Source organism: Lygodium microphyllum, chromosome 18, assembly GCF_053477565.2.
Source record: "Lygodium microphyllum isolate KBCC chromosome 18, Lygodium_microphyllum_v1.1.10, whole genome shotgun sequence".
Classification (NCBI taxonomy): Eukaryota; Viridiplantae; Streptophyta; class Polypodiopsida; order Schizaeales; family Lygodiaceae; genus Lygodium; species Lygodium microphyllum.
In genome coordinates this window covers 38,823,274-38,849,261 of record NC_141152.1, presented here as the reverse complement: position 1 = coordinate 38,849,261, position 25,988 = coordinate 38,823,274, and the positions used below count along the sequence as shown (strand labels likewise).

At 42.6% G+C, this 25,988-nt stretch overlaps 1 protein-coding gene across 1 annotated transcript in view; it reads left to right on the top strand.

Moving 5' to 3' along the window:
- LOC148020768 (MLO-like protein 9) overlaps positions 1-24,836 on the top strand; it is an 86,327-nt gene extending 61,491 nt beyond the window's left edge. Inside the window, exons 8-15 of the mRNA XM_087698581.1 lie at positions 21,649-21,734; positions 22,220-22,269; positions 22,371-22,411; positions 22,589-22,762; positions 22,860-22,895; positions 23,126-23,193; positions 23,305-23,365; positions 23,851-24,836. Coding sequence (XP_087554707.1) covers positions 21,649-21,734; positions 22,220-22,269; positions 22,371-22,411; positions 22,589-22,762; positions 22,860-22,895; positions 23,126-23,193; positions 23,305-23,365; positions 23,851-24,195 — 861 coding nt within the window. The 3' untranslated portion in view covers positions 24,196-24,836. The remainder of the gene's footprint in view (positions 1-21,648; positions 21,735-22,219; positions 22,270-22,370; positions 22,412-22,588; positions 22,763-22,859; positions 22,896-23,125; positions 23,194-23,304; positions 23,366-23,850) is intronic.
- The last annotated feature ends 1,152 nt before the right edge of the window (positions 24,837-25,988 follow it).

Sequence of the window (25,988 nt, the reverse complement as noted above, 5' to 3'; positions counted from 1 at the left end):
TGGTGTGGCTGAGCGAATGATTTACGCGTTATGTGAGAATATTTGGTGCATGCTATCCACAACTAATCTCCCGCAATTGTTTTGGGGAGAGGCACTTAAAACCGTAGTACATATCTGCAACCGATCTCCACATCGTGCACTTGAAAGTGGCATTTTTGAAGAGGTTTGGTTTGGCAAACCTGCTTCATATAACCACTTAAGAGTCTTTGCTTGCGAATGCTATGTAGATATACGTGTTGATAGTAGAACCAAACTTGACATGAAATCTCATAAAGGCATCTTCATGGGTTATGGAGATGAGGGTGAAATGGGCTATAGAGTTTGGGTTCCAAGCATAAAAAAGGTGCTACGCAGCTGAGATGTGGTATTTAATGAGTCAAAGCTGCTGAAAAATGTCACAACTAATGACTTAGACAAAAAGAAAGTGAATTTTCAGCATGATCAGTCACTTGAACAGCCATCAGCCAATTGAAAATTCAGCTCCTTTTGATACTGATTATGATAATCAGCGTATCATCATTGATCCAAATGAAAATGGGCAGCAAGGGGATGCTGAAAATCAGTTAGAGCAACAAAATGAGCATGCTGAAAATGAATTACAGCAACTCGAACATGCATTTCAGTAGCCAAATAATGAGGTCATTGATATTCCTTTGGATATGGATCCATCACTTGATAACACAGATCATTGGGTAAGAAGGTCTACACGTGTGAGAAGACCTATAGAAAGGTTTGATCCCTCTTTAGATTGCATTTTTCTCACAGATGAAGGTGAGCCTCTTACGTATAAGGAGGCTTTATCATGTAAATTAAAGAAAAAGTGAGAGCTAGCTATGTAGGAAGAAATGAAGTCATTGTATCAGAATGATACTTGGGATTTGGTTACAGTACTCAAGAATAGGAAATTCATTTTTAACAAATGGGTCTATAAAATCAAATGTGTGGATGGCAAACCCAAATAAAAAGCTAGACTTGTGGCTAAGGCCTATACACAAAAAGAGGGCGATACCTTAAGGGCACACAAAGAAAATGTATTTGCTATGAAAAGGGTATGCTAGATCTGCAAGGGTACTGTGATGCAAACATGGTGCCAATGTTTAACAACTTGACACCCAAAGGAGCAATTAAAGACTATCATGAGGATGGAAAAGCAGTGAAGTTTAAGTCCTTCAATGGTTTACAAAATAGACTGAAAGCTTTGACTTTAATTCAATAGTTTGATGTAGCCAATTCGGGGGGGGAGGGGAGGGAGGGGACTTCACGGAGTTCTCGAAGATTCGAAAAGCAACCACTTTCTTGAAAGGGAATGCATGACAGTGGTAGTTCACTCTTTTGATGCAAGGTAGAGCACTGTCAACGTGGGTACAATTCAAGCAAATGTTTGCATCGAATTGGTTGACAAGTACCTTTGAGTTGGACATCATGACAGCTTGGAATAAGTTGGATGCTAAGGAATGTAAGAATTTGGAGCAATATAATAAGAAGTTTTGGGATGCATTGCTGCTTATTACTTCTTATCACCTCATACCCCTTGATGAGTAAGTGGAAAAATATTTTTGTGGGTTGTTCAAAGGAATCATGGATTTTTGCATTAAATCCAACGTGTTTAGAATGTCTCAGCTCATAGAGACTGTTGCTACAGTCGATGCTTGGATTCAGGCTTCCTAGAGAGCGGGGAAAAGCTGAATAAAAAGTTGTTTAAGGCTGAGAAAAGGGGGAGATTTGAAAAATAGTCTGAAAAGTAGCCAAAAAAACAAAGAAAGGACTCGAAAACATTGACACAATGTAGGGAATCGATGGTTGCAAACAAATTTTTTTATTTGTGAATATTGCAAGGGATTGTTCCAATGGCACTACGCTGGAAAATCAGAAAATTAAGGAGATTCTAAAGGAAAGAAGCCCAAAACATTAGTGGGATTGGTGCACAATGTTGTTAGTGATTAGCCCAATGATGATACTATTGAGTTGTGTAGAGCATGGGGCAAAATTAGGGATCAGCATGCATTGATTTTCTTTGATAATGGTGTATGAGCCAACTTCATCTTTGTTGATATGGCCGCTTGTCTAGGCATCAGAGAGGATGAGATGGAACCCATGGGGAAAGTTGGAATGGCATGTAGAGGCCATGCAGAGCTCGTTACACCGCTCATTGGAAAGTTTTGGTTGCATATACAAGGATATATGGACAACGAAGAGTTCTTCATTGCTCCACTTGAGGGTTGTGATGTATTGCTTGATATGCCATGGTGTCACCGTATGGATGCAGTGATTGATTCTTGTGCAAAAAAGATCACTATTCAGCATAAGGAAAGATACTTTTACACTTGATGTGAAGTTGAAAGGTAAATGTGTCCCTGTTATATTTGCAGTTGTCATTTCTAAAGTAATAAAAAATCATCTCTCAGCGTACTTGGTTTTTACTAAGGATAAAGATGATAGTAAGAATTTTGGGAATATGTCTAAGTTAGAGAATGATCGTATGTCATTTATGAAAATGTACATGAAACGGGGAACGGGAACGGGGATCAGGACGGTGATGGGAATGCGAAACTTAAGGAACGGGGACGTGGGAATAGGAACGACATTTAAAAAAGTAAAATTCATGAAAAAAATTTAATATTTCACTCATAATCCATGTGGACTCTAGAGTGTTAAATCCAAGGTATATAATCCACAAGGACAAATCACTTTAAGTTTTAACTTTAAGATATCATGTATCATGCTAAAACTACTCTTTAGAAATTGAACTACAACTTACAAGGCTCAAGAGGTAAGCTATTCAATTATAAAATGCATAATACATATACCATAAATGATAAAACAATGAACAATGAACTAAACTTTAAAGTCTAAGCTAAAAGAACATGCCTATGGTCCCATTGCCAAACAACTTAAAAGATTACAAATATGAAGTCTAATCTCTGAAAGAACATACTCATTGCTTCAAAAAAGGCTACAAATATAAAGTCTAATCTCTAGACTGAAGCAAAATGCGGCATGCCAAAATAGCCCAAAGAGCAATTGCAAGACTAAAAGTACAAATATAATGTTGGCATGGCACAATAGTCCAAGTGTCATACTGCCATCAATGAGCATAATATCATGTACAATGTACATGTGCCATGTATCATGAGACTCATGATAAATAAACTAAATCAAAGATCATCATTATGATCAGAGGCTGCTCTAGCTACTCCTAAAGTGCGAGCCTCGTCATCATGTGTACCATGAATTGCTATATCTCCCTCAACATTAGCATGTGTTTGCTCTTCTTGTTGCATCTCCCACTCTGTGAATGGATCGGGCTTTGTCATCATACTGTTACATAACATTCTTAAATTAGCACTAATGAATACTAGATCGTTTGCGCTCCCGGTTTCTCTTCTTTGAAGCAATGTGAGTGTATGTATTTCACAATTGCTCCAAACAAGAGGAGCTAACTGGCTGACTCAAAATACGGATGGCTAGTTGCTACAACTCAGGACCATCCGAACCATAGTTCTCCCACCACAAAGCTGCCCCAATCTTATAACGATCCTCCTGTACATCCCCACGACCAAAAGAACCTCGAAAAGTCTTATAACATGAAAGATGGTCTCTGATCTTTCGTCTAGTGCCATGATCAGTCACTAGACGAGACAATATAAGTCTCCATGCATCCATAACCTCAGTGTCATTCTCTTGACCCTTTCCCTGAGTTCGTGTCATTCTCTTGATCCTTGCCCTGGAACTTAGGATCCACAACAAATATAGCTGGTCTCTGATCTTTCGTCTAGTGCCATGATCAGTCACTAGACGAGACAATATAAGTCTCCATGCATCCATAACCTCAGTGTCATTCTCTTGACCCTTTCCCTGAGTTCGTGTCATTCTCTTGATCCTTGCCCTGGAACTCAGGATCCACAACAAATATAGCTGCATGCATGGGTGAGCTATAGGAGTTTCACCTCGTCACAACTAAATGGCGTATCTCCTCATATGCCTCATCATTTCGTGCCAACTCGTGTAGTTTTTCATTCAGCCTATCCATAGCCTCATATACCTTGTCAATGCAAGGTTGCAACGCATCCATAACCCTCAATAAATGCAAGGTTTTGGTCCCAACTCGTGTAGCTTTTCATTCAGCCTATCCATAGCCTCATATACCTTGCTAATGCAAGGTTGCATAGTATCCATAACCCTCAATAAATGCACAATAGATGATACCATAGCATCTATCCACTTTACATTATCCCAAAAAGTGGAGTTATTTGCTTTCTCCAAGCATAAGATACCTGTGGGAGTATCTGCCAATGTTGATGAGGTGAACTCATCACTAAGAAATAACTGCCTCAAGGCACCACTGCATTCTCTTAATTTGCCTAGCATCAAGAAGTTAAAGGCAAATTTGGTAATGGAGTATTTTAAAATTGTCTTCTTCGACCGCAAAGAGAACTGATGGCAAAGAAACTGGTGATTCAAAACAAAGCTAACCATTTGAGCTCCTTGCTCTATGACAGGTGCAATCCATGACGGGTTACCAATATCCTTTAGTAGGTTGTTCAAGCAATGAGCCATACAATATGAAATTGTAATATGCGGATAATATCCCTAGATAATAGCACATGCTGCCCTATTTGCGGGCTCTCTATTTGCAACAAATCTCACAACATGCTCTGGGTCAATAAACTCAATATCTATAACCCACTCTGTTGCAAGTACATTTGCCGACTCTCCTGTCCCCAATCCAATATATAAAGATATGAAATACATTTTCCCACGAGAATAAGCAACCATACTATTAATGGATCACTTGTGCATATCACTTCAACCATCAACAATCAAGGAAACTCCATTTTTAGTCCGTAGGCTCTTTCTAGTCATTGTTACTTGCTCAACAAGGCGCTTTTCCTTGTTGAGCAAAGTGGTGCATAAGGTCTCTGATGATGGAGGTACATATACAAAGGGCCATATTCACCAATCTTCTTGCACATCAATTTAAAATACTTTGACCTGGCTGCATGAAATTGAATGTGGTCATGATTAAAAAAGCGTGCCACTGATGTATCCACCTCTTCCTTTTTCTTGGGATTCCAACTAGCATCAAGTGTGCTCTGTCTACGTGCAACATGTGGCGTTGTTGATGCCATGGCCGATGCAATGCCTGTAGTAGGTGTGGAGGTAGCACTTCCCGATACTGATCCTGCTCTAGACACAATTGATGGGGATGGTGTCACAAAAGTTGTAGGATTAGCCACAACACATCACGGTCTAGATGCAAGATAAGCTTGTTGACCTACTACATGGTCACAAAGCTCCCTTTGCTTCTCCAAGGTCACATTCAGACAAAACTGTACCTTTGTATTTGGCTCATGTAGGAGATGAGCTTGGACCTGATTATACATAAAACGGAACAAGGGAATTGGTATTCTATATTCTAATATTTAAGTAACTTTGAAAAATTAAAATCAATAAAAATTTGGAATAGAAATGCTTGGCTCAATGGATTACCTTGTTTGCTCACTAGTTCGCTTGTATGGGCAGAGCTTGCAAGCCCATGGTCGAGATTCTCCACCACTCAATGGGCGGTTAGTATTTACTTCTTTTCACCATGACCAATCATCGGACCTTCTTTCTTGACTACCAGCCCGATGAGTGGGGCGGGAAGGTGAAGCCATTTCAGGCTGAAAATTGAAATAAAAATGGCTTGAGAGAAGTGAGAACTTGAGTCTCGAGAGAAGGGAGAAGGCTCACGAGTCAAGAGTGAGGGTCCAAGCCTCAAGGAGAAGTTGAGAACTTGGTACTTAGAAGAGAGAAGGGAAAAGGAGAGAAGGGAGAAGGAAGAGGAGAAGAGAGGTAGGAGGAGATGGGGGGATTGGCTGTTGGAGCACCAGGAGCCTAGGGCAGGCTGCATTAGACAAGAGGCGGGCGGGAATGTATAGCCGACAGGCAGGCAGGAGCGCATAGGATGCCATGTGGCATTCCCTGTCGTGTTTCGGACAGGAAATGTAGTAGGAAATGTGTTCCCTATCCAAAACGGGATAGGGAATGTTTCACAGTTTTGAAACGCGTGCCATGACGGCTTTGTGCCAGGGACGGCGATTCGGCGTGCGGAGGTGTCGTTTCGACCGTTTCCTGTTTCTATGAGGCCACCTTATAGAGTTAGTGTAGCCCAATAGGAGACTATGAGCCAGGTAAATGAGTTATTACAAAAAGGGTTGATTCAGCCCAGCTCATCTCCTTTTTGTTCTCCAGTACTTTTGGTGCGGAAAAAAGATTGTTCATGACGTATGTGCATTGATTAATGTGCTCTGAACAAGATCACAATAAAGAATCACTTTTCGATTCCTCGGATTGACAGTGTTATGCATAGATTGCAAGGAGCAGCCATATTTAGCCATATAGATTTGAAATGTGGGTATCATCAGATACGTATTAGATCGGAAGATGTGCCTAAGATAGCTTTTAGGATATCTTTTGGATTGTATGAGTTTCTTATTATGGCTTTTGGACTTACAAATGCTCTTGCTACTTTTAATCGGATGATGGATCGTATCTTCAAGCCACATAGAGGATTTGTGGGTACTTTCTTTGATGACATGATTGTCTATTCAAAGAACGAGGCAAGGCTTAGAAAACACTTGGACATTGTATTCAATGAACTGCGTGAGCATTTATCAATGACAAGAAAAATTAATTCTTCTTGCATGAAATCCACTTTGTGGGGCATATTGTATTGGCTGATAGTATTCGCATAGACCTTGCAAAGGTTGAGGCAATATGATCATGGCCACCTTTGAGGAATGTGCACAAGATCCGTAGCTCCTTGGGTTTATGTTCTTACTACAAGAAGTATGTATGCAGGTTTGCTAAAATTGCATCTCCATTGCATGCCTTGCAAAAGAAGGATGTACCATTTAGATAGACAACAATGGAAATTTTGGCATTTAAAAAGTTGAAGAAAAAGATGACTTTAGATCCTATGCTTGTGTTGCCCGATCTAAGGAAGTCATTCATAGTTCAATGTGATACATGTGATAACAACATTGGAGCTGTTCTTATGTAGTACGGCCGACGAGTTGTGGTGTATGAGAGTCGAATTCTCCACGGTGCAAGAAAAGAATTTGCAGGTCTATGAGAAAGAGCTTTTAGTTGTAATTCATGCACTGTCTATGTAGAAACATTATTTGTTGGGGGACTGATTTTACAGTGCAGATAAACCATCAAAATTTGAGGTACTTTCTGACGGAGACAAAGTTGTCAAAGAAGCATATGAGATGGGTAAAATTTCTCTCTATATTTCATTTTTAGATTATACATATTGATGGTAAAAAGAATGTTGTGGCCGATGCATTGTTACGTAAGCCATAAATTTCAGCCGTCAGCGTGGTTTATCACATTGAGTTGGATGCCATGAAAGAGCAATATGTTGTTGATTCAGGATTTTTTAATGTTTATGATCAGCTTTGCAATGGCCAAAGGCATGAAAACTTTGTGCTAAGAGATGGATTTCTAATGATGCATGGACGATTGTGTCACAAAGTAGTTAAGACCTAGAGTTATCATTGAAAGTCATGCTTCTTTTGTATGCAGGACATAGAGGTATTGATGCCATGGTCAAGGCAGTGGAGCATTTCTTTTATTGGCCAGCTTTGAGGCATGATGTAGAACAGTTTGTTAAGGCATGCATTATATGTCAGAAGGTAAAGCGTGATAGGCAAAAGATGCTAGGTTTGTTGTAGCCCTTGCCTATTCTAGATAGGCCTTGGCAGAGCATTGTAATGGACTTTATTTTTTAGCTTCCTAAGACACTTACAGGGAATGATGGGATATAGACTATCATTTGTAGATTTACCAAACAAGCCCATTTCTTTCCGGTGAGGAAGAAAATAAAGGTTGATCATATGGCACAATTGTTTTTGTAGCACATCTTTAAGTATCATGGTATGCCAGTGTCGATCATTAGTGATTGAGACCCTTGGATGACTAGTTTATTTTGGAAGGGGTTGTTTGAGAATATGGGTAACACGCTGAAATTCTCATCATCCTCTCATTTGCAGTTAGATGGTCAGTTTGAGGAAGCAAATTCCAATGTTAGATCTCTACAGGTGCTATGTTTTAGACCATGACACAGTTGGAGCAGTATTTTCCCTTGGTTGAGTTTGCTTATAACAACATGGTGCATGGTTCTTCGGGCAAAGCTCCATTTGAGGTAGTTGAGAGTGGCAAGAAGGTACCGCCTATCTTGCAAACTAAGGATAAGATCTTTGAGGTTGATCGTTATGTGGAAAACTTGGATGTAGTCTATGCAAAGATAAAATATGATCGCAAGAAAAACAAAAGAGGATAGTTGATCATCACAGACGTGCTTTCCAGTTTGCAAAGGGTAATTATGTATTGTTGCGTTTAGAAAAGGCAAGGCTGAAAAAGATGAAAGGAAGATAAAGATTGTATCCGAAGTGGGTATATAAAATGGTACAACAATAGTGGGAAATGTTGTGTTCACTATGATGCCTTTGAAAATTCCAGTCCACTATTTTTCTTTTGATGCATCTGGCAGTGCAATCGAGGATGATTGTAAGGATTTTAAGAGAGAAGGTTGTTATGAGGACATGTATTATTGAAACCTCACTTAACATGTGGATTAATTTTTAATCACATGGTTAAGTAGATATTGCATATATGAAGTATAACTCGGGCTAGAGTAAATTTATGAGCTTAAGACTTGAGAAAATCACATAATGTCAAAGGCAAAAGTTGCTATAATCTATGCCACATAGGTACTTGGTGGTATCTGGTGCCAGTTGTTGGCCTAGGTCATTCATTTGGTCATAAGTGTTAGTTTTGGTGACACTAGAGAAGTGGTGTTTAATGGTACCTAATGCAATTTGATGGCCAAAGATGACGCAAAGACACTTGGGAATGAAAGTTGCCTAGCCAATTTAATTATTGGCCAGTCAGATGATTTTTCAGGGTACCAAAATGTTTATTAGATTAATATTCAGTATTTAAAGACTGAAAATTAAGATTTAATTTTGGATAATGCTAGAAAAACCATTTGGAAAGACTGTCACTTGTTAAAAATGCCCATGCAAGATTGAAAAACGTCTTTAGAGGCTAGAGAGAGGCATTTTAGTGTATTCAGCTTGCAAGAGAGGGAGAGAAGATGTTATTGGTTTGATTTGCAGCCATTGGAGGACTTTTTGAGGCAGCTAGGGGTAGAAGAAGACCAGTCAACAGCAGGTGACAGTATCTACAGGCTGTTGAGATAGGGCAACAGCAGTAAATGATTGATTTTCTTCAGTTCTTTGCTTCTACAAGCTGTTGAGACGGACAACAGTAGTAAATGATAAACTTTCTTCAATTCTTCGTGAAGAAAGTCTGAATTTTCTCTCTCCTTAGCATTCTCTCTCATCTCCTAGCCTTTTTACAGCCTTGCTTTGAAGATTATGTCATTGAGATCGCTAGAGGCTGAGAAATTTCAGATTTCTCTACTATAAATCCCAATTTGCAGCAGAAATTAGGGTTTAGCAGCAGCCTGGGAAGTGTGCTAGGAATTGGAAGCTCTAAGACTTGGATTCAATAGGGCTGAAGTTGTTTTCAGTCAAATGCAGGTGGAGCGATCAGCAAATCAATGAATTTGAAGCATTTTCCATCTCCATCAAAGTGGTGAAGGCCAATTGACTGCCTGGATCAAGGGGCAAAGACTTGCTGGTCATTTTGGATAGCAAGGGGAGTTGGAATACCGAAAGGGATTGGGAGAATTTCATTGTACATCAACTTCTTCTTCAATTAAGTTAGATAAATATTGAAAGGGGCACCAATTTTGGGGCCAACATGTGGTCCAATGTCCAAGATTATATGGTAAAGTGTGCATTTCAATTTTGTGAATTTGTTAATTGTTGTAAATAGTGCTTAATCAAGTTATCTACCATCCTATCAGAGGAGGAAGGCTGGTTTCAATCAACCTTATCCGTAGTAAAAACCAAGTACGTTGAAAGGTGATTTTTCAGTACTTTAGAAATCACAACAATCAATACAATAGGGATAGATTCCCCTTTCAACTTGACATCAAGTGTATGGGTCCTTATCTGTGTGTTGAATAGTAATCACTTTGACACGTGAATGAATCACTGCATGCATATGGTGGCACCATGGCATACCAAGCAAGACATCACAATCGTCAAGTGGAGTACTAAATAACTTTTCACTATCCATATGTCCTTGAATGTGCAATCGAAGCTTTCTAATGAGTGGTGTGAGAGGCTCTCCATGGGCCTTGCACACCATTTCAACTTCCCCCATGGGTCTCGTCTCATTCTCTTTGATGCCTAAACAGGCTGCTATGTCTGTAGATATGAAGTTGGCTCATGTTCCATTATCAAAGAATATCAATGCATATTGATCTCTGATTTTGCCCCGTGCTTTGCATAACTCAATGGCATTATCATTGGGCTAATCACTAACAATATCGATCATCAATCCCATTGATGTTTTGGGCTTTCTCCTTGATTTTTTGATTTTCCAGCTTGTTGCCTATTGGAACATTCCTTTGCAATATGATCCTCTTGTTCACAAATAAAGCATTTGTTTGGAGCCATCAATTTTATGCGTTGTGCCAATGATTTCCAGCCCTTTCTTTACTTTTTTTTGACCACTTTTCAAGCTGATTTTCAGATTTGTCCCTTTTCTCAACCTTTGACAACTTTTTATTCGGCTTCTTCCCACTCTCTTGAAAGCTCGAATCCTTCCTACATAGCAAAGCATCGGTTGTAGGCAATAGTCTCCACGAGTTGAGACATGCTAGAGATGGTGGATTTTATGCAAAAATCCTTGATATCTCTGGGCAGCCCTCATATATACTTTTCCACTTGCTCATGAAGGAGTACTGAACGATAAGAAGTGATAGGCAGCAATGCATTCCAAAACTTCTTATTGTATTACTCTCAATTCTTGCATTCCTTTGCATCAAGCTTATTCCAAGCTATCATGATGTCCACCTCAAAAGTACTTGTTAACCAATTCAATCCAAACATTTTCTTGAATTGTATCCATGTTGACGATGCTCTTGCTTGCATCAAGAGTGTGGACCACCATTGCAATGCATTTCCCTTCAAGAAAGTAGTTGCCTTTCGAATCTTAGAGGATTCAGTGAAGTTTCCCTGTGAATAGGTTACATCAAACTGCTAAATGAAAGTAAAAACTTTCAACCTGCCTTGTGCACCATTGAAGGACTCGAACTTCACTCCTTTTCCTCCCTTATCATAGTCTTTTGCTGCCCCTTTGGGAGTCAGGTTGTCATACATTGGTTGTTGCAAAAAGGATGCATTTGTTGTATTTACATCATGACCAAACCCAAACGACGCATTTGCATGACCAACACGTTCCTTGAGCCCCATAAACACGGGGGGGGGTGCAGATACATTACCAAACATGCCATTTTGTGCCTCGGGCATCAAACCAATGCTGCAATACATGGGATTATGCACATTACTAGCCATACCCAAATACATTGGGCCTTGCACACCATGCATTGGTTGTTGCATACCACAGGGAGTTGTGCGATACATTCCGGTATGCGGTCCTTGTTCAACCATTGCATAAAAAATCGTGCGACCACCAAAGTATCGTGGCTGCCTCATCATTGCATGCATTGCTTGGTTGTCCAAAATCCATTGATTGGCACTTCCATGATGGCCTTGTATTTGCACACCTTGCCCTGTAGGTACCAATTGTTTATCTTCATTGCCTTCTTTGGGTGTTTCAAGTGAAGGCTTTGGCACTACCTTCGGTGCACCTTGTCCCGAAGATATAGAAGATGATTTTTTCTTCTTGCCCTTGCTGTCCTTTGTAGGAGCATTAAAAAATTGAACAAATTGAGGATCCTTTACCGATTCAGGAAAGGGATTTGCTACTTTCCTCATCCAATTCCTGAATTGGTCATCAAATTCCTTTTCTTCTTGCTAGTCATCATGTCTAAATTTGCCTTGAAGGCCATGTATCTTGCCCAACAACAACATTTTCAACTTGTTATCCATTATGTGAGCCTTGTCTAAGATCATGCATTGCATTTCCTTTTTCACCATGTGAATGTCCATATTGAGAGGCATCATCACTACTGTGGGAGCTTTCACTCAACTGCCAAGACCCTCGGACCGCTTATTGTTTCAAGCGTTCCAAGCCGAGCACTAATGGCTACCTCTCACATAGCTGACGCGCCATCCATATCTACGGGTGTAGTGAGCTTACCTCCGTGCCGTTCGAGTTACCTCCTCTCCCGCGCACTCCGGTAGCTCCACGATCCAAGTGCAAGCTTCAAGCAAGCTCCATCCTCAAGCTCCAAGTTCCAAGCTCCATTGCCGCGAGCAAGACAAGAGAAGAGAAGAGAAGAGAAGAAGAGAGGAGAAGATGGAGGGCTTCTCCTCCTTGGTCCCTCACCCTCACATACTCACTCCCTCACACTCTCACACTCCCTCTCTCAAGCACAAGCTCAAGCAAGCAAGAAGAAGAAGAGGAGAGCTACTTTTGGCCACACACAAGAATGAGCTTCTCATTCACTTTTCAACTTTATATACAAAACCCTAAATCCCTTTTGGGCGGTCATCCCCTTTTCCCCTTTTTACATGGCCGGCCATAGCCTAGGCCCTTTTTCCCATTGTCCTTCTATCTTCCTAGCTTCCTGTCCACCGCTCGTCTATATTTACAAATTGCACGGGTGAGAGCCCGGCACTCTTTTACAAGATTTCAAGGTGCGCCTTTTTATTTAAAAATGCGCCTTTCTCCTTTTGCCTTTGCCTTGGAGTTTTAAGGTTGCTCTTGCACTTTTGGCATTTTCTCCTTTTCTTTCTTCAGTCGGGCTACCTTTTTTTCGCCTTTGCCCTGCGTCTTTTCCACTTCCTTTTGCTTTCTTCGTGTTGGGGTTAACATTACCCCCCTCCTAGACGAGTGCCAGTCCCATGGCACTCACCGTCGTAGGTAGCAGGCTGTAGCATGCACCGAAGACGTGGGTGACAAGGACGCCTGTGGTTTCCGTGGAGGCGTGTTGGTGGTGGTGTGGCAGAAGGTCCTGGGGCCTGTTGGTGGCTGGTGGAAGGTTGTTGGAGTTGGTGGTAGGGCTATGCTGTGTGGGGGATTGCATTGATGGCCAGCACAAGTGTTGGTTTGTTGGGGATTCTGCACATGACGATTCTTTGCGGGCTTGTCGGATGGCAAGGGACAAGCATTCAAAGTTGAGCGTTGATGAAGAGCGAACAACACCTTATACCTGCAACTGGAAAACCTCACATGTGGTCTCTCCTTAAGGGGTAGTACTAGGCTTCTCATCGTGCACAAGACATATTTTGATTAGTTTGGGAGACAGGTCGAACTCTAAGCAAGCCTAGAGTATTGTCCTGCACTTGAGGACCCAAACTGTGGATATACTTCGGTGCAGATATTATGTGAGTGCTCGTGCATACTTAGATATTACATAGTTAGAAGACCGTGGGCTAGTTTCTCATAACAATGCGTGGATGAAGCAAAGTTGTCCATGTGGAGAAGGAGTACGCGTGAAGGCATATGAGACATCCTTTGCATTGTGACTGCACGATGTAGCATAATGGAACACAAGGACACCGCACTTTCAGTAGCTGGAAACTATTGGACTTGCTTGATGAGTATGGTGTATCTTTCATGGCCAATCGTGCGGTGCTTATCACCACTGATTGCAATGGTACTAAGGCAGAGTACAAAAGAAAATTGTGCAAGTGGGTCAGGGTGACAGGGCTAACCCTAGGCAAGACAAGCTCCTCAGGTATGTCCTGCCCTTGATGTGCCCTGAACAATTGTGGGTGATTGTAAGGGGCTAGGGGACTAGGGATGAAGCCGGTCGACCAAGGTCACCAGACGTACCTAATTTGAGGACCCCTAGGTGTTGTGCTGTGATCGTGGGTGCTTCTTATTTTTCCATTCACTTCTTTTTCTTTTCTTTTGTTTTCCTTTTTTTTTCTTTCCTTTTTTTTTTTTGTTGCCTGAGTACAACCAATACAATATGTTGAGGCTATCAGCCTTTTAATGGGTTAGAAAATGTCAAGCTTCGAAGGCTCAGAAAATGAATAGTATAATGATGATGGTGCCCTAGCCTCGTTGTTAGAGAAGCAGTTGGCGAAAGGGGGAGATACACTTCAGATATTGCAATCCTCCTTGCGGCACATGCGATGCGGGTACAATTGAGGTACGACTGCCGTGAGCCAACTATAGAGCTTGACCCAGAAAGGGGGCGTGGCCCAGGAATGTTTTGTGGGCCATGCAATGTGGGCGGTTGGCAAGGGTGCTTTCGGCAGCGTGGCTTTGCCGCGGCTCGTTGTGGGGTTGTGGATGTTGCGGTGATTGGGCATTGAACATTTTCGCACAAGGACCTGTATTATCCTGCATCCACTTGTCGCTTCATGAGAGCATATACATTGTGTATGCCGCAACTATAATAAACCAGTGCAATGCAAGGAGACATCACTTATTTGAATTCTATGGTGTTGACTAGACATTTATCTCCTGCGCTTGATTAGCTTTTTCTTTTGCTAAAGGCGTAGCATATATTAGAGTAGCATGGAACCTTGACCAAGTCTACTGGCAATATGTAACTCCTCCTCAGTGAGGACCTTATCAATCAAAGGGCCCTGTAGCCTAGTCCCAGCTAAGCCCGTACCCCGAATGTCAGACAGCACCCGAAGGGAAGTCGGTGTCACATAGGTTGGGTCTCTTTGAGACCGCCATTTGGCCAATCGCTCTTCTGAGACCGTCATGATCTGAGCCCCTATTTCGGCCATTACAACGCGGCTTTGGCACCAAAGCTGCTCGAATTGACTCTGGCCTGCTAACAGTCGCTTTAGTAGCTCTATGTCTACGAGATTCTGTCAGCAGAGCACTTGATTGAATGTGACGGTTAAGCGCAGTTCGTCAGCCTCCTCGTCAGGGATGAGTCGCATATGTTCATGCAGGAGCTTGTCATAGTGCCCGTTAAGATGTTCTTGTTCTTCCCATGATAGAGGAAAGGTCAAGTAATCTCCAAGCTGCTCCTTGGGGATCGTGCCCATGTCCGCAAGGACGTAGACACGCGCGACCACTTTGAGCTTAGCCTCCAACTCAGTTAAGCATTCTGCGACACTTCTATGTTCAACGAGGGCTTGCTCGGTTGCTATCTCATGCAAAGTTCTAAGAGTTTCCTTAGGCTTTAGCATGGCTGGGGGCTCAGGCCTAGATGAGCAAGATTGGTCAACGCTAGGATTTCTTATGCTCTTCGGGTTCTCACGTTTCTCTTGAGGTTTTACTGCTATTTCGTCATGGTTCTTTTCGGATGTGACTGGTATAGATTTGTCACCCTGTTGTGACAGCGTTGTATCCACTCTTGATTGATCAATGTGAGTTCTATTGTCAGTGGATAGAGTGTTGCAAGCAACTGTTGATGGCAACTGTTGCTTTGGGTTGTCAGAGCACACAGATGTGTCTGAGGTTTCACCGCTACTAGGAGAGGCATCAGTGGGTTCATTGGTGGATGGACTCGATGCTTTATTCATCAGCTCTCCAACGCCCTTCGTCTCAATGTTCTTGGGGTCCACAACCACCTACAACTGTTGCTGTTTTCTCTGCTTTCTCCTCTTTTTCTTGGTCAATGAAGGTGCCTCTCTCAACGACTCAGGACCCTGGGCTATATGGACTGTTGATGTGCTTGGTCGGGCCTCAGCATTTCCCTTCTCTAGTGTGTCCTTATGGGACATAGATGTGGTTTGCTGAATAGCCTTGCTCGGTTGTGAGGGCACAACTGCCGCCCTTTTCAGAGAGTCTAGCTTTTCAACCAACTCCCTTGCGTTTGACTCCTCCATCCTAGGCTTTAGGCACCTTGAAAGTGCTGGAGTTGTCGAGGGCTTTGGTTGCGACACCTTCTCCACAGGTAAACTACTAAGGACACGTTCCACAAGGGGCATTGTCACGGCCAAGGGCTGTGACTGCTGTGGTCCCTGATTGGAAGTAGTAGCAGCTAGTTTAGTGGGCTCGCTACCCTTGGTGGATTGCGGTGTCAAGTCCCTAGGGCGATCAGAAGTGGTTGTGTCTTTCGCTGGCCTTTGAGCGCTCATTTGTGTAGACCGAACACGAGCTGATCTAGTCGCATTAGGTGGCTCAGGCATATCCTTGGGTCGAGAGTTACAGATGGCATCATGTCCCACCTCTTTGACGGTTGGAAGCTTAGATGGAGATAGAGATTGGAATTGAGCAGTCGCCCTTGACAACTGTTGTAGTGCTTCCTGTGTCTGTTTGGGAGAAGAGGGCGTAGGAGATCTAGGACATCCTAGGTGGATGTGGCACTAGCTGAATGATTTTCTCAAGGCTATTAGATGATTGTGCCATTTGCTTTGTTGAGTGAGTAGCCTTGCCATGAGCAATGTTGTGCCTATGATGTTTGTTCTCCCCTTGGGAAATCAAAGGCTCATTGGGCACTAATGGCTTTTGTGCATGCTCAATGGTTACATATGACATCTGCTTATTAAGCATGCTAGGCTGGGGCTCTTTCCTTCGAACAGTCATGTCTGGTTTCTTGCCCTGAGACCTAGAGTTTCTCTTAGATTTCCTCCTGTGCCATGCTTTTGAGGCACTTTGGCCTTCAGCTGATGGAGGCGATTTAGCAGGGGATTTTGGCACCCAAATCCATCGGTTGCCTGCGTAATACCCTTGAGCCCGAAGCAACGCCTTGGATATCCATCGTGGCGTTGTGCTGGCTCTCCATCGACGCCTCCGTCTATAAGGCTTGGGCTTCTTTTGGGGTCTTCTACGATATTTGTAAGTCCAAAGCCCATCCTTGGCATTGTCTCTTGACCTTCTTGTTTCAGGCCTGGCCTCACTCACTGGTTCTCGTTGTTCGACCTGTGCTTGTATTAGTTTTTCCAACAAGTCCTTGCTCTCGTCAGTAGGCTTGACTATTACGTCAGCACCTTCCTTGCCTTTCCCTTGAGGTTCGATGAGGTCACCTTTGCTAAAGGTGGTGACTATCCTCACACCCGGTAGTGTCAGGTGTATCCTCTGTGCCACATAGTCAGCCTCACATTTGGTCGCCCTTTTGAAGGGTCTTCCTAGGAGGGTTTCTTTCCTGCAGCTAGCACTTTTCGGAGGAACATGGAATAGGATAGGCAAGCTTTCCGTTTCAATTGTCGCGAGGACTTTGCACTTCCCTATGAGTGCTTGTGGGTGTCCCCCATAAGGGCTAAGAGTTGCCCTAGTCGGTGTGAGCTCTGGTTGGCCTAGTAGGGTCCATGATTCATAGGTCAAGACGTTAAAATCTGCTCCTTCATCAATCAGAGCATCGATAGTATGCTCTCTTTTCGCGGTGAGTTTGACCCTAAGATAAGCAGGTGGTACTATGTCTTCATCTTCCGGGTCCTGGCTTGTAAATTTAAGCCTTCTGACAGATGCCCTTGAGTTCTCGACTGCACGACCAGATGTGGATTCTCCACTGCTGTCTTGGATCGTCAGTGCAGTGCTATTCAAGGTACATCTCTCGTCAACAGTGTCATGTCTAGTCATCTTCGCATTTGTAGCTTGCTAAAGTTGCAATTTGCTCTGACTAGACATGGTTTGAACACAATGTACATGTGTTCTTGTGGTGTGGCCTTTTTGCCCTAGATGGCTAGATTGACCCATTGAGGTTCTAGGGTCTGTGTTTCTCTCTGTCCGGGTATGGGCTTTTGGTTGCTCTTTTGCAAGTGAGAATCCATGCTCGTGTAGAGCCATTACTTCACTAGGGTCCAATTTGGAAGACCTGTCACGGCACGCGTTTTCTCTCCAACCTACTCGGGGGAGGTGCGGACCAACCCACCAGTCAGGGCCGTTACGGTAGACGCCATATGCAACTTGGAGGACCGTTTATAGCCAAATTTTGAACTAGGTGCTCTAAATTTTAGCCCGGTTATGTATCTGTGATATGCCTGTAGCTCTATGCGGTCTTTGGGGTCAATCTTGGGGTCAGAATTCGTGTTCTAGATCCCTGTCCGATTTTGACAGTTTTCTGTCCGATTCTCAGACGTCCGATTTTCAGGAGTCCGATTATCAGAATTGGACGCCCGATTTTGGGTTGGTCCGATGGGCCCAGTAGTCCGATTTTGCTCACGTCCGATTCTGAGAATCGGATCGGACAGGGTGGTCCGACTCTGAACTGGTCCGATTCTGACTGGTCCGATTCTGGTGGGTTGGTCCGATCGGACGGTTGTCCGAGCGTCCGAGTCCGAGTGGTTCGAGTGTCCGAGTCGGACGGATTGGTCCGAATCAGAGTGGTCCGAGTGCCACGTGGCACGTCCGATCGGGCTAGTCCGATTCTGGGAATTGGACCAGGCTGGTCCGACTTACTCTCAGTCGGGCAGTCCGATTCTGGGAATCGGACCACTGCGAGTTGGTCCGAGTGCGTCGTCGGCGGGCGCGATTTCCGCGCGTTTGACCCCTCCTTACTGTCTGCTGTACACAATCATCACAGACTTCCTAGATCTGATCAGGGCACTTGTTGGAAAACACCAGACTCACCTGGAGCAGCATGAATCACCGATGCCTAGGAATCGGGGCAGCGCTTTCTCGTCCTGTGAACCAGAAGTTCTCTCTCTCTCTCTCTCACACAAGGCAACCCAAGGAAATGAGGTCTGTCCTGGCCTCCCAGGCCTCTTAAGGTCCTTTCCCAGCACTACAGAACCTCACAGCTAGTTCCCTGTCCCTATCTTCCCAGAACTTGAATCTGGTCCCCTGTTTCCCTGTTTTAGCCTGTTATACAGCAACAGAAAACCCTACTGTTTGCTTGTTTTTTCTTCTTTTTCTTTGTTTTTTCCTACCCTAAACGCATCCAAATCACAAAATAAATACCTATACTACTACATTCCACAGCATAAATCTCAGAAAGCAAAAAACCTACTTGCCAAGGAGATCGAATACCCTCTTCAACCCCCTCGCTTCCTACCTATCTACCTCAAGCACCGTTTCGGGGCAAACCCTACTCCAATGCTCGATTCAAAGCGCGCAAGCGCTCAAGGCTTGAATCCGTTGGTCCCGGCAACGAAACCAAAATGTGGGAGCTTTCGCTCAACCGCCAAGACCCTCGGACCGCTTATTGTTTCAAGCGTTCCAAGCCGAGTACTAATGGCTACCTCTCACATAGCCGACGCGCCATCCATATCTACGGGTGTAGTGAGCTTACCTCCGTGCCGTTCGAGTTACCTCCTCTCCCGCGCACTCCGGTAGCTCCACGATCCAAGTGCAAGCTTCAAGCAAGCTCCATCCTCAAGCTCCAAGCTCCAAGCTCCATTGCCGCGAGCAAGACAAGAGAAGAGAAGAGAAGAGAAGAAGAGAGGAGAAGATGGAGGGCTTCTCCTCCTTGGTCCCTCACCCTCACACACTCACTCCCTCACACTCTCACACTCCCTCTCTCAAGCACAAGCTCAAGCAAGCAAGCAAGAAGAAGAAGAAGAAGAAGAGGAGAGCTACTTTTGGCCACACACAAGAATGAGCTTCTCATTCACTTTTCAACTTTATATACAAAACCCTAAATCCCTTTTGGGCGGTCATCCCCTTTTCCCCTTTTTACATGGCCGGCCATAGCCTAGGCCATTTTTCCCATTGTCCTTCTATCTTCCTAGCTTCCTGTCCACCGCCCGTCTATATTTACAAATTGCACGGGTGAGAGCCCGGCACTCTTTTACAAGATTTCAAGGTGCGCCTTTTTATTTTAAAATGCGCCTTTCCCCTTTTGCCTTTGCCTTGGACTTTTAAGGTTGCCCTTGCACTTTTGGCATTTTCTCCTTTTCTTTCTTCAGTCAGGCTACCTTTTTTCCGCCTTTGCCCTGCGTCTTTTCCACTTCCTTTTGCTTTCTTCGTGTTGGGGTTAACAACTACTTGATTTCATCTTATTGTATGAAGACATTGTTGTAATTTCTCAGTTAAGGACAAAAATCAGCACTAGCACAAAGCTTTGGCTTACAATTAGGTGCATCGAGCCCACCAAATCAAAGGATTGAGTGGTATCCCGGCATTGGAGCCATGAAACCAACCTTCCTTCTTGGAAAGGGTGGTAAAACCTGATCAAGCACTTAATTACAGAAATTAATAAAGGAGCACAAATTGAAATGCATACTTTACCTTAATAATCTTGGACAATAGATACCTTGTTGCCCCAAAAAATTAGTGCCCCTTTCGGTATTTCTTTAACTTGAATTGCCAATGGATTGAGTACAAGCTGAGATTTCTCAATCTTCTTTGTTGATCCAAAAGCCCGTTGCTATACAAACAATCAGCAAGCAATTGGGCCAATTGCCCCTTGATTTTCACCTAGGACTTGCACAAATTTGACCCACAATTGGCCAAATGCTGCCCCAATTCACAATGGATGAGTTGGCATCTTAAATCTTTGATAATTCCTTGGATTTCAGGTGCTGAGTTTAGTGTATGATGCCCTCGATTGATGGCACGGGTCTCAAGGTGGTTGCTAAACCTTAGGTTCTACTGAAATTTAGGGTTGATAGTAGAGTTCTCACTACTGTCCACCAAATTTGGCTGAAATCTGCTCCAAATGGCTGAGAATGGTTGAGCCCAAGTTGGAGAAGGTGAAAGAATGCTGAAATGAGCGAGAAATCAGAGATTCTTCGTGAGAAAACCCTAGGACCAGCTTGGTGCCTGCTCTAGTTTGCATTAAATGTGGTCACTTGCTGACACTTAATGGTCAATTAATAGTCCTAGGTTCAAAATTGATGCCAACTAACAACCAAAGCCTAGCTAGCATAACTTGTCAAAACTTTTGCCTTTGACATCCACTGACTCCTCGGGGTCCTTGGCTTGTTACCATGAAATAACCGCTTTGTGCATCACATGTGCCTTACAACATTCCACATTTGATTATTGAATTAATCAAATGTTACTTGAAAAATTTCACGTCTCTGCGACAACGGTGCCGTTTCCCTAGTTGAGAAACTGGATAGACATCCTTGGACAGTTTTAGGCATGGAAGGCCTTTGACCATCTAATGGCATGACAGCCCATAGAGTACCTCTTGCAACATGTCATCATTTTCAACATACTTAAATTCTTGTTGCTGCAACAAAGAAGCAACATAGTCATCACTCTGGAAGTGGTGGTACTTTGAGTCCTTGTTTGTTGGGTGGGAAAGAAATTGGGTCATCATGTAGATGCCAGAACAGCCATCTTCATCAACATTGGTGGTTTGTTGTACTCATGATCTGTTCTTGGAGGATGGCACTCTCCAAAACTTTGCCTCAGCTCCTATGAGAGAGAGTGACTGTTTAGAATCCTCCACCCTTTATAGCACACTCAGTTGTATCTCTTCCTCTTGATCATTCATTCATTACAGTATTCATTCTTCATTTCTGTTTTTGTCTGAGTTCACTCTGTGTGAGCCATGTTCATACACACTGCTTTCTCTGCAAACTTTTGTGTATACTCACAGGGAAGTACCTTGCTTTGCAGCTCAAATAAAGCCTTGAGGTGTGTTAAGTAGCTATCATTCAAGTGGCGGAAATCTATCACAATACAAAGTAATGCATAACTCTAGCGTAGTTATATTTCAATATCTAATCATCACAAAAGATCAATCTTTAATGTCATGGCTGTCTTCTAATATTTTTGATGCTGATATTGTATCTTTCTTGGTTGCAGAAACATATGCTGCCACCTAATTTTAACTTCCATCATTACATTTTGGAAACACTGGAGGTTGACTTCAAGTATGTTGTTGGCATCAGGTTTGTGTACACACCCACAAATCCCAACGCGTCCAATTATGCAGAAGTGTACCTATGCATGTCCAAAAAAGTCTTTGCGTGCATGTTGATTTAGGAAATTTTTGCACAGCAGCATGTTCAGAGTCAGGTGGGTATTAAGTACAAACAATGCATACAATCATGCCTATAAGAGCTTTTAATATGGGATAGCCAATGAAGCTAAACATAAAGTCTAAATTTAAGTGCTAGTAATTTTCTTTTTGATTGCAAGTTATAATGGTTTACAAAGGACAGCTTCCATAAAGGTTGAAGCTTTAGTCTTGACTCTTTACTCAGAAACGAATTCTTGATGTCTAAGCATCTATGGGTTTCTCAAGGTCATGCTAGATGTGTTTTTATTAAGCTAGATTGAAGGGCACCACAAGTTTCCTCTTTTTAACATATATGAGGCAAGTTCAGATGTTAACCACTTTGTCACCTTCACTTGCATTGAAAAATTGCAACAGTCCAGCTTTATGGGGATACGCCATTATCTTGACCCTTCTGAATATAGACGGTATGGCACCAGTATGAATTTACTTTGCTGTTACTCTCTTTAGCGTGATCTACATTTTCAAACAGCATCTAACAATGTGGTTTGTTCAATGCTAATGTCAGAAGGAAGAATCTACTTTTGGTTGTCTCTTTTACCTTTACTGGTAAATCACTGTATCTGTTTGAATTGATTTTAAATTAGCAATCAGCAACAACTTCTATCGGCAAATGCATTTTAGCCTTCTCAAAATCACGTCCACATACAACAGTTCGTTGGGCCTCTGGAAGATATGCTGTTGCCTTACTGGTCTATTTATTTGAATGATTTTTTGTGGTTGCAGTTAGTGCTTGCTGTTGGAACCAAATTACGGAGGATAATCACCAAAATGGCAGTCCGGGTTTGTGATAAAAATGCTGTCATAGAAGGCATGCCAGACATAAACCCTGGAGATGAACTTTTCTGGTTCAGACGTCCACAATTAATCCTTTCCATTATCCATTTTATATTATTTCAGGTCTACCTAATATGAGACATATCCGTTTTAGATGTTTCATGAAACTCTAAACTATCTGCTGAGTTTGTTTTGGTACTTTCATATTATGTATGAACAGGATGCGTTGGAACTTACTCTTCACATTTGGAGTATGGTGAGAAACTGTCAACTCTCTTCCGACTACAAACTTTGATACTCTGCAAGTCAGTTATAATGTTGTGATCACAATTTCAAAGAACATAAGCTTGATAAATAACAAGTTTCATGCTCTTTGTTGCCCTCTTCTGTTTTCCTTGCTGAAAATGAAAAGGAAAAAGCAACGAGAAAGAAGTTTCATGACACATCTTTGATTCTTATGCATTTTCTCTGTAATTGGCATACCAGTACACTTTTCCAAAGGGCAACTGTCTATTCCGACATCATAGTCTACTTCTTGGACGCCTCATTCTCGGGTGAGCTCCATAAATTACTGCTTGGTCTCAGGAAATCTCTGTTTTGCAATTCCAGCTAAAAGGCAAGGTTCATTGTGGTAAATATATTGATTCCCTCTCTGGTGACTTCAGGGTGCTTGCACAGGTCACATGTGGTTACATCATGCTGCCTCTTTATGCTCTTGTTTCTCAGGTTGCTATCTATACACTATCCTTCTAACACCACACATTTAAGTGATCAAGTTAGTAAAGTGCAACCATTTGATTTGTGCTGTCCTCATTCCCAGTAGACTACTCTTACTCTCTACCCTACTCTAATCATAGTAGCAGAAGACAGACATGACACAAAAGCACAGCATGAGGTTCCAACCAGCTTTTTCAGTCAAATGCCAGCAAAGTGGTGACCAGTCTGTGTGGCACAGCAATCATCTATCTAGTCTTTCATCACTCTTTGTTTGTCTGTGCTGCAACGCCAGATGAACAATTCTTCTTTGCCTACATGAAACCCAAAATTTCTGAGTTCTTAAAGCAGTAGACCAAATATTTTTGGAACTGTGATGAAAATACGAGCAGTGTTATGATAAAGGGAGATATGTGCCTGGAACATTATAAGAGCTGCTTTTGAGTCGTGACATTATGGTGAGCTCATACAATTTGATCAATTCTTTTTATTAACAGATGGGCTCACAAATGAAGAGTGCAGATACACAACTGGAAGCTGAGTGTAGTAACTGGAGGCCGCAAGACGGGCGGTGTCAAAAAGGGATTGTAGAAGGAAGGGCAGGCTCCTGGGAGGCTATGCAAAGCATAAACAACTACAAAATGGCTCCGGAGTTTTGTGGGGTTCTTGAGATTGATACAGATGAACAGACTGAATTGGATGCAGGAGGACCAGTGCAAGTGGCCAACACCAGTCTCGATCGCAAGATGAGCTATGCAGAAAGACTTTCCCGTTGTGTGCATGGCATTGATCACCACACTCTTGCACCTCCAATTGTGTCAAAAAATATAGCAGACACTTGAGTTTCATGCATCAGCACACTGATCACCGTACACGTACCTCCTAATGGCTCAAGAACTGTGCCAGACTCTTGATGCAGAGGGTTTCTCCTCTTGAAGCCATATGCATGAAATGCGATCCAAAAGAGAGTTTTCTGTGCAAGACCTTCCCGAAAGTTGAAATTGTGCGGAGGGTTCAACCTTAATCCTATGCTTAACTGCGCGTGTGGTTACCTATCTTCTCGAATCTACACCTTTCAAGTGGTAAGATATCTCGGCTACTATTGTACTATGAATAGGGATACAATGCCTAAGAAATGTCAACGGTACATAACCATCCATGTTGATTGATCCATTTAGAATTGTTGCCTTCATATAATGTAGCCTTTCTTAAAAGATAAGCAAGGCAGTTGTCCATTCACTCTCTAACTTCAATCAAGGAGCCAATGAAGGTGTCCAATTAGAGCACATTTTTAGAAACAAATTCCAAAACAAGGCCGAACTGAATATTCCTATCACCACCATCTGACAAACAAAACCCAACACACTCATGAATACAATAGTTGAGGCCAAAACTGAAAGTCAAATGTAAGTCAAAGGCAAAGCTAAAGCTAGTCAATAGCAATATAGAGGCTAGCAGTGAAAGGAAAAAGTAACTGGAAGCAAGAAATACCGACTTCTAAAAGAGCTAATTTGATTAAACATGCAAGTGTGCACAATCAATGAGGTGGTCTTGCTAATGTTAATTTAAGATTTATAGACATGACACAAAGGTTTACGAGCATTGTAATAGGTTAGAAGGCTCAACGAGAGAGAGAGAGAGAGAGAGAGAGAGAGAGAGAGAGAGAGAGAGAGAGAGAGAGAGAGAGAGAGTGTGTGTGTGTGTGTAACAAGGGTGGTAACCAATTTTGAAGTGTAAAAGATGATGGAAAAAACATTCTTGTGTGTAAAAAAACCTTGGTGGTGTATATTTTGCTTTTCAAAATGACCTCTTGCTTTCCAACTTGACCATTTTGTAGAGAGAGAGAGAGAGAGAGAGAGAGAGAGAGAGAGAGAGAGAGAGATCCTTGAGCATTTGTGGTGGTTTTCGAGAATTGTGGGAGTGCAAGAGCTATGGTGGAGAGCTTGTGGAGTAGACATGGGGGTAGACTTATCGAGGTGACATTTGGAGCCTAGTGGTGGCACCCTTGGATCATCAACTCACCAAAGCCTAGTGTAGCAGCTGGACTACACGTACAATAATGTAATAACATGTCTTTCTTTTGTACTTACTTCTGTGCTTTTCCATTATCTAGATAGTGGAGGGATAGTGGAGTGGGGAGAGCATGGGGTGGGGAGAGAACCTTAGAGGTAAGAGGCTACAATGTGAAAGGTGCAAGGATGGAGAGAGCATATTGAATGCTTGAAGGAATAAGTGCGCTCCCATTCAATCTTGATTATGTGGGTTTATGACTATATTTTTGGTTCTATTGTTAAAAGATAGAGTGGTTGCTTGACTTCTTATTAGATAGAGGAATAAGAAGGATGGTGATTGCCCATAGGAGATTGAGAGGATGTAAGTCCACTCTATCTTATAATGAAGCATAGTCCTCATAGAAACCTACTCGAAACCTATTCGCTAGGTAGGAAGGTCGGATAGAAAGGTAGTTGATCTATTGAACTCATGATTATATTATGAATCCTAGATGGAAGAGAGAAATAGAGTAGGTTTAGGCACCCTAAATCCATCTAAAAACAAGAACAAATTATAAAAAATTGCATATGGTATATAGGCATTTGGTGGTCATGAGGGGTCAATGATAGCTCATGCATGAACA